General features: G+C 36.6%; 1 protein-coding gene across 3 annotated transcripts in view; it reads right to left on the bottom strand.

Moving 5' to 3' along the window:
• Positions 1-15,468, bottom strand: part of ITGB3BP (integrin subunit beta 3 binding protein) — a 40,281-nt gene that overhangs the window by 22,522 nt on the left and 2,291 nt on the right. For all 3 annotated transcript variants that reach the window (XM_081949462.1, XM_081949463.1, XM_081949461.1), the window contains exons 2-3: positions 10,395-10,437; positions 5,328-5,442 (exon numbers count right to left, since the gene is read on the bottom strand). In XM_081949462.1, coding sequence (XP_081805588.1) covers positions 5,328-5,442; positions 10,395-10,437 — 158 coding nt within the window. The remainder of the gene's footprint in view (positions 1-5,327; positions 5,443-10,394; positions 10,438-15,468) is intronic.

The following is a 15,468-nucleotide window of genomic DNA, read 5'->3' as shown; positions in this document are numbered from 1 at the left end:
GTGTTGGCTTTTTTGGCAGCTGCTGCACACTGCTGGCTCATATTTAAATGGTTGTCCACTAGGACTCCAAGATCCCTTTCACAGTTACTACTACTGAGCAAGGTATCACCTATACTGTACCTGTGCATTCCATTTTTGTTGCCTAAATGTAGAACCTTACTCTTTTCACCATTGAATTTCATTTTATTAGATAGTGCCCAATGTTCAAGTTTGTCAAGATCCTTCTGTATCTTAAGCCTATCTTCTGGAGTGTTGGCTATTCCTGCCAGCTTGGTATCATCTGCAAATTTGATGAGTTCCCCATTTATTCCTTCATCCAAATCGTTGATGAAGATGTTGAAGAGTACTGGGCCTAAAACAGAGCCTTGGGGTACTCCACTGCATACTTCCCTCCATGTAGATGCAGTTCCATTGAGAACTACACGTTGAGTGCGGTTGGTCAGCCAGTTACGAATCCATCTGGTGGTGATGCTGTCTAACCCACATTCTTCTACTTTATCTAGTAGTAGGTTATGGTCTACCTTATCAAAAGCCTTACTGAAGTCCAAGTAAACTATATCAACGGCATTCCTCTGGTCCACTAATTTTGTCACATTATCAAAGAATGCAATAAGATTAGTCTGGCATAATCTGTTTTTGACAAATCCATGTTGGCTTTTGGCTATTACTTTGTTTGCTTCTAGGTGTTCGCAAATTCGTTGCTTGATTATTTTTTCCAGAATCTTTCCTGGTATTGAGGTTAGGCTGATAGGTCTGTAGTTTCCTGGATCTAATTTTTTCCCTTTTTTGAAGATGGGAACCACATCAGCTCTTTTCCAGTCCTCTGGTAGTTCCCCGGTGTTCCAGGATCTCTGAAAGATATAATTCAGTGGTTCTGAGATCTCGTCTGCTAGTTCCTTCAGAACCCTGGGGTGTAATCCATCCGGTCCTGGTGATTTGAACTCGTCTAGGGTAGACAGGTGCTCACTTACCATTTTCTTCCCTATTTCAATTTGTGTTCCTAATCTGATTTTTGTGGTGCTGCTTTTGATAGGTTGGACTGTTTTATCCCTTTGTGTAAAGACAGATGCAAAACATGAGTTAAATAGTTCTGCTTTCTCCCTGTTGCTTGTCACCTTCTTGCCACTTTCTCCTAGCAATGGACCAATTGTTTCCTTAACTTTTTTCTTGTTTTTAACATGTTGGAAGAAGCTTTTTTTGTTAATTTTTACTTTTGTGGCAAGCCTTTCTTCATTGTGAGCCTTAGCTTTCCTCACTTCATCTTTACAGGCTCGGGCTATTTGCTGATATTCTGCCTTAGTTATGTCCCCCTCCTTCCACTTGTTATACTTACCTTTTTTGTCTTTCAGTTTGTCAGATGGTTCTTTATGCAGCCATGCTGGTTTCTTTTGGGAGCTGTTACTTTTCTTCTTCATTGGTATTGTGCTAGACTGGGCTTTTGTAATCTCATTTTTCAAAATTTCCCAAGCTTCTTGAGTTGTTTTCCCCTTGAGGATTCTCATCCATGGAATTTTTCCCAAGCTCTCTCTAAGTTTATTGAAATTAGCTTTCTTAAAGTCCAAGACTCTAGTTTGACTTTGTTCTACTACTTGTGTTTGCATAATGTTGAATTCCAATATTGCATGGTCACTTGCCCCCAGGGTTCCTATGGCTTCAATACCTTCTATCATTTCCTCTCTGTTAGTGAGAATTAAGTCCAATATGGCTGATCCCCTTGTTCCCTTCTCTACTTTTTGGAAAACAAAGTTGTCTGCTAGGTTTGTTAGGAACCTGTTGGATCTTCCACTTGGTGCAGAGTTTGTTTCCCAGTTGATGTCAGGGTAGTTAAAATCTCCCATTACTATTGTGGTGTGCTTCCTACCTTAGTTAGCTGACTAGCAAAAAGTTCATCTACTTCCTCTGCTTGGTTGGGTGGCCTGTAGTATAGACCTATGGCAATGTCATTTCCCCCACAACCTTTAATATTGACCCAAATGCATTCAAGATAGTTCTCATCGTTGTTGTGCTCTATTTCTGTAGAGAGGTAATTATTTCTTATATATAGTGCAACTCCACCTCCTCTTTTATTTGGTCTATTTCTTTTAAATAATTTAAATCCTTCTAGCTGTATGTTCCATTTGTCAGTTTCATCCCACCAAGTTTCTGTAATGGCAATAATATCATATCTGCCCTCTTTTACTTGAATTTTTAATTCTCCCTGTTTATTCCTCATACTCTGTGCATTGGTGTATAGACATTTGAGTCCATTTTGATTGACCTTGTGTTTACTGTCTACATAACCTGTGTTGTGCCTGCCTGCCCCTATTTTCTTGCCATTTGTGTGATTCATGCACGTGGTATGGCAATCACTATTACATGCTTGGTTTTGCTTGACAGCAGGAGTGATAATCTTACCCACACACACATCTATGGGATCATATATTAATTTATTTTGGTTTACTTTATTCAATTTAGGCACCATTCAGCTCTAAACTGAGAGATGCATAATAAAACAAAATAGAATAGAAAACACAATATAACAGTTATAAAAACAAGTAAGAAAGTGATTAAAAAATAAGAACCAATGACTAACCCACAGGTCCTCTCAAACAAATCCTGACCACCCTAGCACAAGGCCTGGGACAACAGGCGATTGTTTTTAGGCCTTCTGGAATGCCAACAAGATGGGAGCTACAGGGATATTGGGGGAATCTGACTTTTAGACTTCGCATGGGATCAGATACAGAAAATAGAGTAGTCCTTGGTTAATGGCTACTCTTCTTTAGCAACCATTCAAATTTATTATGGCACTGAAAAAGTAGCTTTATAACTGCCTCTCAAACGTACAAGTATCATAGTGTATCCATGGTCACATGACCACAATTTGGGTGTTTCACAAATGGCACACATTTACAATCCTGCATCACAGAATCACCCTTGCGTGAGCTTCACAGCCAGCTTCCAACAAGCAGTCAATGGAGAAGCTGTTAGTAAGTTGCAAATCGTGGTCCTGCGACATTGTGCTTAACAACTGCAGTTGATTCATTTAACAACCACAGCAGAATTGATATACTAAGTCTGGTGCTGTCATGCAAAGTTTCACTTAAGAGCCATGTCATGTTGTTGGTCCCAACTGCAGTTGTTACACGAGGACTACTTGTAGTGTAACATACATTATAAAGGCACGAGGAACAATAAGGGCTTTTCATTTAAAATCTTGCCTTAAACCAGGCTTAGGGCCACGTAACATGTCAAGGCAGAGGTGACACAGAGACACCGAAGAGAATTTCCTTTAGGATTTTTAAAATGCCTGTTTCAATTTCCAACTATGCATTATGACATGTTTATCATAATACACACACAACTTACTTGTGCTCACACTATTTGTAAGAAATTAAATTTAGAAATTAAGAGTAGAATTAAAAAAAAACAGCTCACCATCTGATTCTTTGGCATTATTTCTGCAGCTTGATAGAACTAAAAAATGGAAAGCTATTGAGGCTTTGCTGTATAATTATCCATCTAAATGTCAGCTGCGAATATGTGATTCCTTATTTTATGTGCAAAAGGACTGTTCCCTTATGCCCACACTTAATTACAGCATGGAAATATAGCGCACACTCACCTTTGCCTTTGACACTTAATGTTCAGGGATTTTACTTCAGGCATTTATTTCTCCTTTTTTCCCCCACTCAGAGAACAGGCATATGAAAAATTCAGTCAATCTCTACGCCATATACATGTGGGCTACACAAACTAAAAATCATAGCGTTGGAAAAAGCAAACACTTTGTATACTGTCAATAAAAGATTCATTCAGGAAATCCAGTGCTTGGAGTTTTGAAGTTGTGGATTACTCTATAGATTATGAATATAGATAAATCTATTATTAATATTCAACTGAGAAGAATAGGAATTACTGAGTGAATATGATAATTTCTTCAAATTGTATCATTGCTTTTTTTACAAAGTAGCTCTAATTTGCAATATGATGTACAAAAAGTACTAAGATTCTCCTTATTTTAATTGGTCCATTTTAAGACATACGTTTCCAAACAATATTTTCTTTCTTTACTTGACCAACAAAACAAAGCCTTCTTCAAAGTTAGCTTAACTCCTGGTCCATTTAGGATTATTATTTTTGGGAGGCCACAATTTTGCCAGTGCATTTCTCTCAGACTTTTTTTTTTCCAACTTTCTAACCTTTTTGCCCATTTTTATTATTTTTAACAACCTAATATTTGCAAATTGACTTGGGTAAAATAATGAGCAGATTTCAACATTGTGAGAGATGCCGTCCTTTTACTGTACATTAAGATCTTTCAAAAATAGCTATTGCAGAAGATATAACATTTTCAGTACCACAGCTGAATAGATATTATAAGGCTTTTTCTAAATTAAGACTATCAAAAAAATCTAGCTGATCAATTATATTTCCCCCTTAGGAGTTTCTCATCTGAATTTTCCCCTCTGAGCTTTACATGTAAAAGAATGCAACCAATTATTCATGGCAGGGGTAGGCTTCATTGCAGGGTGGGCATGGCCATGGTGGGTGTGGCCTAGTCAGCTCCCTGCAGGTTCCGGAGGCTTTCCTTGAGCCTCTGGGAGGGCGAAAATGTTCTCCCCAGGCTCCGGAGGCCCTCTGGAGGCTCGTTTCTGGCCTTCTCAAATGTGCGGTAGGCCTGTTTTTCACCCTCCACGAGCCTCCACACGCGCTCTGCAATTACCTGCATCTAAAAAGGGCTGTGTAGGGAATCCTGGGAGAGGCGGGGTGGGTGGGCGGGCCCAGCTAGGATTGGGAATTGAGTGTTCTCCGAACTGCACAGAATCTTAGCTAGAAGTTCTCTCGAACCCCTGCAAACCCCCAGCAGCCCACCCTGGCTGTATTTACAGAGCTCTGTGTTCATTTGAGAACATTCTGCTTCAGAAATGTCTCTACCTCCGTCTGTTTCTATCTTTAGAAATCCCACAACTTCTGTTTAATCAAAAGTTCTCAATTGATACATTGCTCTGCGCATGAGCAGAAACAAAAAACAAGATGGTAGCGCCACCAGTTCGGGGGTATGGCAGGCCTGGGTTGCTGCCGGTTCCAGCAACCCAGGCCGCCAAACCACTACCGGTTCAGCTGAACCAGTCCAAACCAGTAGGAATCCACCACTGGTTTAAGCATGCTTGTAAAAGTTGTAAAACTCTTGGCCCTCATTTCACCGGGGAGGGGGGTGGGGGAGAAAATAAAAAAGAAATTATAGTTATTTATATAACTATAGACATAAATTACTAAATCAAGAATCTGACTTGATCAGTAACCAGAAAAATTCCATAGTAAGTAGGATAAAATGTTCAACTAACCATTTGATAGATCATTTCTCCTGGGACTTGAAAATGAACTCATTAGACATGTTCCTGTTATTGGTGAAAAAAGAAAGGCATTTTTCTTTTCTTTTACTGATGATGTTGCTGGCACCTGGACCAATAAAAAAACAACAAAAAACAGTTTGTATGTGGATAATGCAATAAAAAGGCACCATCACTTTCTTCCTTTCAATGCCGATCTACTTATTTACTGTTTAAAATGGTCGTAATTTACCTATCATGCAATACACCTTGCGATCTAGTGTTACATATGTTTTAATATTTTCAGCATTATTCTGTGTTGCATCAAAGTCAACTCATGTAATTTTGCAAGAGGGTGATCTAAGTTATGGGTGTCACAACAGAAAAAATATAATTGATCTTAAGTGAATATCTAGAAGAAGCGGCACAAATGTCTCTGGCTGCCCTTTCAGATTCCTATGGATGCTGAATTAATACCTGAAAACCCTCAAAATCTAGATCTTATTGTAGTAGCATGTGCCTTCTGAATGACTCCCAAAAGTACCAAAGCTTATCCTATAGCAAGGGCGGAATGTCATTTTCTCCAGCATAATGGTTGCCTTCCCTAAGCCTTATCAGTTGTTCAGTGAATACACATGATAAAAGGATGGGGCTGGGGGAAGAGACTGCACAAGACAGACCTATCCCAAATATTAAAAGCAGCATTCTTGAATTACACACAAAAACCTTCTAGAAGATAATGCAGGGGCCACATATTAACGCAATTATATTTGTACCAAAATGCTGAAAGATGGGACGCTGATCGTGATACTCTATTCTACTCTGTCGCTTCCATTTCTGGCTTTATCCTAATAGAGCAGGTGTGTCAAACTCGCATCGTCATGGGGTTGGCATGTGATGTATCATGACTTTGTCCCCCTTCATTAAATCAGGCATGGGCATGGGCAACGTGTGATGCATCCAGGCTGCGGGCTGTGAGTTTGACACTCCTGTAATAAAGTGCCATATAATACTGAACACTCATAGTCAGTATTCTTACTTCAAATCCCCCCCCCCCTTCATTTAAATGACTTTTACTTCTAAAGATTATCTTATCTTCTAGCACTTCTGTGAACTATCAGATTTCTTCAAAATTACTGTTTTCTTCTTGTGCTGGTGGCATTGGTTTGATAATATAAGAACTAACGTTCAGTTGAAATCACTGTTAGTAAACCAACACTGAACCCATTTAATAAATTCAGAGATCAGTAATGCTTCTAGAGTCATAAGCAGAGGTGGCATTTGCAGAAGACAATATTAGTAAGTTGGATCTATACAGGAACATGTATGGTATAATCTAGCACCAAAATAAATATGCATAGTAGTTTTGTATCAATCTGTTCCTAAATGTCCTCTACAGAGCAAATATGATTCTAGCCCAAAACAAAGCCATTGATAACACTTATAGAAATTAGGAAGATCCACAATTATTCACTGACTCTGGAAGGAAGGAAAAGCCAAGACAAGGCAAGGAAGAATTAAATAGATTACCTTGAAAATGACCAGCAATGAAAGAAGCAACTGAGAAATAGTATTCAACAGTGGGAAAAAAAGATGAGGAAACAACAAAAATTGTTTCCTACCACACCACGATCTTTACAGAGTTATAACTACCCTTTTTTACTTAAGAACAAGCTTGCTACCATGAGAAAGGAAACTACCTCTCTGAAGGAGGTTGAAGAAACACAATAGTTGTCTAGTTCTAACCCTAACCCTAACCCTCAGTTACAATACTGAAGAGAATAGAAAAGAAAGGCTACACAAAAATCACTCTTCAGAGACCGTCCCAAATATTCTAGACCACCTTTATTTATTTACAGGTTCCATAGTTGTGGACATCTTTAATTCCCCAAATGGCATTCAATCTAAACTTGATAAGTTGATTCAAATTCTAACAACTGGTTGCCATACCACAACATCCAACAATGCCAGGTGCTCTATTTAAAAAAGCAATCAATCTGAAGGCATAGCTTCAAAAGAACCAGGCTCTGCTCTCCATCTTGTTTGCTAGGAATCTTATACTTTGGAAAGCTGTAATAAATTATTGAGCAAGCTCCTAAAACTGTGACTTCAAGCCAATAGGTTGGATACATATCACTAAGGTTCAAAAGTATCTTTTTCATAAACCATTTAATGTACCTTTTTTTTTAGGATGGGACAAACTCTTCAACAAAAATACTCCTTTAGATTTTTTAGGAATAATCTAGTCCAGCCCCTGATCCACCTACACTCTTCTCACCTGCTTAAGGCTACAGTCTTCTGTCAAGAGCAGAGGACAATCATTACTAAAACCAGTGCTTCAATGCCGAGAGAATGCAATCATCCTTTTCTCCCATTTCCCCACCAATGATCTATTTTATGCTCAGTTAATAAATCTTTAGAACAGACTCCAGATTAAAGAACCACAAAAAGAATTTCCCATTGATATAGCTTACCCCTCAGCCCGACCTAACTGATAGCAATAGCATTTAGACTTATATACTGCTTTATATAGTGCTTTACAGCCCTCTCTCTACAGCCATTTACAGGGTCAGCATATTTGCCCCAACAATCTGGGTCCTCATTTTATCGACCTTGGAAGGATGGAAGGCTGAGTCAACCTTGAGCCTGGTGAGATTCGAACTGCCAAACTGCAGGCAGTCGGCAGTCAGCAGAAGTAGCCTACAATGCTGCACTCTAACCACTGTGGCCCCAAGACTTAAATAATAACATTTCTTCAAGCCTTTGTGGACCCCCTGTGACGACATTGTGAGCCCCCAGAGATCTGCTGTCTACAGGTTGAGAATCACTGACTTAGAGGACAGGGTAACTTCCCAACTTACCTGTTCAATCCAGTTCCAAGAAGGTGAAATTATTTCTGTAGGCTTAAGCCTACAGCAAGACCAAGAATTAAGCAGCATAGTCCTCAAAGGCAAGATTTTCTTTTGCCTGATATTGACTCTGATTGAGACTGTGCTGTACAAACTAATCTGTTAGATAATCCTCCTCAGATACTGCTTATAGATGATTCAGGAGAAAGGGAACCTTTTATCTCAATAGAGGCATTATAAAGATGGAAGCCAGAATCTGAATATGATGAACTTTTGCCTTTTCATCCTTCACCATCACATTATAACTAAACATAACAGAATTACTATTTAATATAAAATTCTGTATTCCTTTCCACATTGCCATATTGCTAAACATTAATGTGTATGTGTGTATAAATAAACATTAATAATGTTTATCGCTCATTCATAATTGGAAATATCTTTGCCGCTGTATTAGAATGTATAACTGGAGGAGGAGGGGGATTTTGGCAAAAGCACCACCATTTACCAGAGAGGAGAAAGTACACTCCAGAGAAAAGCCCAAAATAAGAGACTGCACAGTCCTGAACTGGATGGGAGAGGGAGGAAGAAATTCAAGGCAGCAACATCCTATAATCTCTCAGGGGTACTTCTATTAGGTTAGAAGGTTATAGCTTTAATCTGGCAAGATTCTCTCTATTAGGTGTAAGCAAATAAATGATTTGAGTCAATTGGATTTTGCTGTCTAATCTTCGACTTGGGCCTGATAGCTGCAGGTTTTTATTATTATTAATTTAATATTTATTAAACACCATATAAAGAGCAAGACATTTCTAACTCTAGTTTTACTACTCAAAATTTAGGGGAAAGTGGAGAGAAAGGAGGAAAGGTAGAATGAAATAAGAAATTAAGAACATTCAGGATTTAATTTTTAGGATTACAAATTGAAGTTTCTATCGCCTAGATATATTCTCAAAACAGCCCACAGAAGCTACCTCTGGATGAGATATATTATAGCAGTCTTGTAATCTGAACACTTTCTTGCAACATTTAGCAATACAGTTTTCACTCTGAGCAAAAAAAGTAGTTCTCCCAATTTTCATGATTAATTTTACCTCTGATTTTTGAAAAAGTAATGAAATTATAAACCTGCAGCAAGAGATCTGACTAAGCAAACATGCCAAATAATTATTCTTAAAATAAACATTTTCCCTCTTTTAAATTTCCATTTCAGAAGAAAAAGCAGCTTTAGTGTGGAATAAAATAATTTCAAGCTGGATCGCTTGTTTCCAAAAACACCCTTCTGACCTAGAAAACAGATGCAAAATTACAGTCACAGCTGTATTTACAGCACATAATGAATAATAGAAAATGAAATTGCAAATTACATTGCTAATGATTGTTATTTGTTTGGCTTGAATTTCGTTTCAATCCAAACAAAGAGAAAATATACATATTTTAGCAAGGTCAAATTTCCAGTTTAGCTAAACTGTAGCAAATCTCTGGAAAAAAAAACATGGCAAACAAAAATGGAAATTCATTTCATTTACATTTTGATATATTTTCCTATTATTTGTTCTCTTCCACAAGCTACCTGGTTTAGCTTCACAGAAACACCCATAATTGGTATTGGGAAAAAATAAACTGGCACATGTCATGGCACAATGGGTTTAGAAACACACAGTGCCACATTTTACCAATGAGGGAGAACAAGAGAGAAACACAAAAACAATATAATTTTATTTTTATTGTGATTACTGAATGGGTAATTTATTACAATGTTACAGTATATTATTTTAGGTTAAATAACTTCTCTCAGCTAATTGCATTCTCATCATAAAAATGTCTTTGTTTTGCTTTCAATTTTGCAGTTTATAATATGCAGATTATAGTATTATCATAATTGCATATTGTTATATGTACATTCAGATAGCAGTGCATTTGCTTCACTAATTATAAAACAAATTTCTAATAAACAATGTCATAAAAACATTTGGTGTTGGAGAGAGATTTGAATATAACAAAACAAAGAACAGCACTATATTTCCTTAGTTATAGTCAATTGTTTCATGCAAAGCTAGAATATTATATAAAATAGCATTTTTTCAAAGATCTCTAGCAATCACTTCTACACAGTATCATTATTAAATTGTTTATATATTTTTTCTGAAATGTTGCTTATTTACACACACACACTTTCTACAAAATAATTTACAAAATAATTTAAATACAGACAGAAAAATAAAACTCTTACTTTTTCTGGAATAAGATTTTCCAGCTTCAAAGCTCTTTTAGCACTACAAAAGAAGGAAAGCAAAGGGAAATTTTAATCTAAGAAAATCCTTTACTGGTAGCTAGTAGTAATCCCCATTAACTAACCCTAACCACATGCAAAAAACATTTTCTTACAGTAAGAGCTAATCTCATACAGATATACATTGAACAAGTTGGTAAATACTGCTTTGAAAACCCGTGCCATTTTCTCACAGGTGGCATACAACTGAAATAAACACTTTGATTAGAATACCAATATCAGATTACCCAAAATATTTATTAATTATAAAGTACTAACAATGAACATTGTTATACAGCATTGCATAGTAACTTACCTCATTATTTTTCAAGGTGAAAAAAGCAATTCTTATATTTCAGCTCTTAACATGATTCAGTGCTGCTAGACTATGACTGAATTAAGGAACAGATGCTCTATGACTTTACAGGTCCCTAAACCATAAGAAAATATTTTCTCGCATTCTTCACTGTACTGATTCAGGAACGTGCCAGCTTCCTCTGTAAAATCTGTTTTCCTGAACTAGATGCCCAGCTGTTAATGGCAATACTAGAAATGAAAAGCTGAATATTTATAATATTTTAGATTGTACAGCTGTCTTCTCAAGAGCAGTCGTCAGAATGTTATTGAATGCAGACTAAATACTTTAAAGAAAGAAAGGTCAACATAAATTAAGGCTATTGTTCCCAGAGAAAACTCCAATGTACCTTTTTAAATCTTAACAATATTTAAAAGGCCTTTTTTCCCTGTAGAGGAACTAAGAACCTTTAAAATCATTTAATAAATGCATCAGGAGATAATTTTCAATTAAACAATGTCTGCAGAGGGTTTTCATTTTAGAAAAGAACATTGCAGGTATCACATTGGAAGCAGGCCCGTTTTCCTGTTTCCAAACAACCATAGTGCTAGAATGAGCAAACCTCACAAAAAATTACCTGCATAAATGGCACCTGTGTGCAATGCCAAAGCCCAAGCTAACCTCCCACAACGTATTTTTACTTTATTTATTTTTTGAAATGAAACATATGAGAAAAGTTTAAGGACATCTTTGAAGTATGACTTTAGAATTGCTAGCTTGAAATGAAAATTTAAAAAAGCATTTTTGTCTTTAAAACAAACAAGCCACGCTATATGGTATTTACATTTTTCATGTTAAAAGCCACTTGCATTCTTGCCAAGATACAATCAAAGCTGGAAAAAAATTGACAAAATTCTTAACAGAATGTTCTTTTTAAAACATAGTGCCCTGTATTGCTTAAAGAATGCAGACTCCATTAGATCTTCTGTATCTCAGTGGCAGCAAGGAAACGATGTGTACATTAATACATTCACTCTGCAAAGATGCTGTAGGGGACATGTATTTGCATTCGACACTAAGGCATGTTATGATGGAAGTTTTTATGGTGGACTTCAAAGAAAGCTGGAAGCAAAAGTACAGTGGAATCTGCACCCAAGATAGCTTTATGATTAGGATAAATGGCAAACTACATGAAAATCCCATTAAACTATAGCAAAAAAAAAATCTAGGAAAAACGGTAGACTGGCCAAGCAGTATGCTATTTAAAATCTGTCAGAGACTTTGGGTGGCAGCAGAGTTACAGCATACCCAAATTTTCTTTCCGCTGCCTGTGGAGATGCTGGAAACTTGGAAATAATTGAACTCGTTAGCCATTCGCAGTCCAAGAAATTACCACTTTACCAGGAGAAGAAAAATCGTGTTGCCACATTTCTGTTACACAATTATTTTAGGTACATATTTCCCCTATGCAATAGTAGTAAAACTCAACAGCTGCAAAGACCTTTACAGATTTAGGGAATGACATTTCTTAAATGGGAAAGTGAAGGGGCATCAATTCAAGGCTATATTGTGAAAAAGAAAGCATAATCTGAGCAGCATTTATTACGTTCCCTTTGTATTGCTCTTCTATATCATACAGTTAAAGGAGGAGAAAATACACTTTATTTAAGCAGGACTGGTTTATCATTTAGATCAAATAGCTAAATGGGACTGTGAATCAATGAAATGTATAACAGTGCACATGATGTGCTTTGGCTAAAGCTGCCTATTAGTTGGAGGTAGCTTATTCTCATCTTCTCAAAAGTTAAGTTTTAAGAATTAAATGAGACATGCTTCCATGTAAAAACATATAAGCAAGGCCAACACTCAAGCCAATCTTCACCAAAATATTTTTACTGTATTCTCTTGAGATGATGAAACATAATGAGAAAAATTTAAGGGCATCTTTGATATGCTACTTTTGATTTTAGGATTATTTTGAAAAGGGATTACTGAAAAAAACATTTTTTGTGTATGAAAAGAATAAGCTACCGTAAATTATATGGTATTTATGTTTTCATGACAACAGCAGAGGTGGTATTCAGCAGGTTATGACCAGTTCTAGAGAAATGGTAGGAAATTTTGAGTTGTTTGGAGAACTGGTAAATACCACCTCTTACTGGCCCCGCCTTCATCTATTCTCTGCCTCCTGAGTCCCAGCTAATCGAGAGAAAATGGGGATTTTGCAGTAACCTTCCCCTGGAGTGGGGAGGGAATGGAGATTTTACAGTATCCTTCCCCTGCCACGCCCAGAAAGCCACGCCCAGAAAGCCACACCCACCAAGCCATGCTATGCCATGCCCACCAAGTCACGCCCATAGAACTGGTAGTAAAAAATTTTGAATCCCACCACTGGGTAAGAGCCACTTGTATTCTTTCCAAGAGACAATCAAAGCTGAACAGTTGAGTCTTTGGTATTCTCTGAGCTTGTTTGCTTGCAGATATTTAATAACCTGACTAGGTACAGTGTACTGAGTACACACTCATTAGTGGTACTGAGTATGTTGTTTATTCCTTATTTATAAACAACAACTTGCCTTGCCATTGTTGGTGGAGGAATGGTTTTCTCATTCATACTTCCTTTGATTAGAGTACATATTTTTCATTGGCTTCCTTAATTCTTCATAGGCTTTCAGGATCAGGGTACTAAGGAGACAATCCAGAGCAAACACCATGCTCAATAGTATCAATGATAGTACCTAGTCAGGTAATGAAACATCTATGATCAAACAACTAAGATCAGAGGGCACCAAGGACTCCACTATCCAACTATTCAGCCTTATATTTTATTCTATTGGCAAAGCTAAAACGATTTCACAAAATTCTTAGCAGCATGTTCCCTTTTTAAATACAGGGCCTTGTAAATATAGAGCCTGTAAAAATACATAAGCCTGTTTAAATTAAATTTATTTTCCCAAGAAATCCAGTGATGTAAAAGTCGTAACACTCTTGCTCAGATGATTTCAAAAGAAACCTATCATAAATGATTAACAAGCCTTGGAACCACTTCCTGTCTTTTGAGCATAGGCTCAGTTGTGACATAGAATTCTTATGCTCTTATACCCATTCATTAAAGCTGGTGTGACAACATAATATTGGAAATTTGGCATATTTTGAATATCTTCCCATCATTTCTCAGCAACAAGACTGGAGATAGTAACTTCTAACTTAAGGCACAAAGTCACCTATTCTAGCAATAGTTTTATTTTGTTTTTTGCTCTGAAGGAAATCCTATAACCTTTTTAGCAGTCTGAAACATATTATGTTATGAATCATGGTTATATTCATTTTTTGGCCATCTTGAGAATCAGTAATCCAAAACAGCAACATATAGCTGTCCTGTTCATTTAACCTCAAGGAATCTACCATTGTTACATCAATAAGTCTACATGAAATATGTATAATCTGCATTACATGAAAAGCAGCTAGAATTCATATTTCTATGACAATCATATAGTTTTAAAGTGCTACAAAATTGGAAGCCTAATCAGATCAATCTGCCCTACCCAAGAAAGTGTTTCTGAGTAGTCAACTGCCTTTTCTTGAACCAGCAAGATACTTAAACTAAATAAGGGCCCCTAAACCGAAAAGAACATTAACATATTTCAATCCTCTTTCAAAAGCTGGTTTCACGGCAAATATTCTGCAAAAAATAACCTCTTACAAATTGAGATTGTACCCTTGTGTGAAAAGATCCACTGAAGCCATAGCTCATGGCCAATAGTTCCTTCTATAAGAACATAAGGGCTTGCTTCATAATTCCCTAGTTGGCAAAGTATCCAGACAATTTTGAATTATTTTTGGTACAGTTGCTTTTATCATACCTGTAAATTTTATTTCTTTGAATGTAGTTAAGTTTTTTTTCCACTGTCTATAAATTAAATATACCCTGATTGCCTCAGTGACTTAGTTATAATTTTATGTTCTTGGTTTTATTCAAAATAGAAAGTAATTATGTGAATAACTGAGAATTCTGATCAACCATAATAAATTATTACTATCACCATTTCCATGGATACATTAAGCTTCTGAAATACTTCAGACATCCATTATACTGTACACTTCATAATCCCTCAGCAATGGAAATACAAGATCTAGAATTTGATCCAAGTCATTCTGGGGAAATCTGAAATATTAATGAGTCACATACAGAACATAGAATATAGAATAGTAGAGTTGGAACCTTATACTATTTCAGATAAATGGTTGCCCAATCTCTTTTCTGGGCCTCCAGTGGTGGAGCACCCACAATTTCTGAAAGCAAGCCATTCCATTGGTTGATTGTTCTCACGTTAGAAAATGTCTTTTTAGTTCTAGGTTACTTCTCTCCTTGGTTAGTTTCCAACCATTGTTTCTTGTCTTGCCTTTTGGTGCACGATTTTGCAGATTTTGGGCCACATTTTTCTGCATCTTTGATTTTAAAGAACTATAAAAATGTTTAGCAGATCCTGAAATAGACCTGGCATAGTTTAAAGATTAAAAACTCCTCATAGTATCAGAGCCAAAAAAAATCTTGTTTATTTACTTGTAATGGAGCAATTTGCCTTATTACTTCAGAATTTAGTCCTCAGCTGTCCTTCATCACATTATGTAGAACTTCCACTCACCAAAAATTGACTTGGAGAATTAACAGAAATCTGTCAAATATATGTCAGCTCACATATGTACATGTGCCTGAACATTTTTAAAGCTCTTGCTAAT

The sequence above is a fragment of the Natrix helvetica genome (genome assembly GCF_964273705.1).
Source record: "Natrix helvetica genome assembly, chromosome: 3".
Taxonomy (NCBI): Eukaryota; Metazoa; Chordata; class Lepidosauria; order Squamata; family Natricidae; genus Natrix; species Natrix helvetica.
The sequence above is the reverse complement of the archived record's forward strand: the minus strand, read 5'-3'. Positions and strand labels throughout refer to the sequence as shown.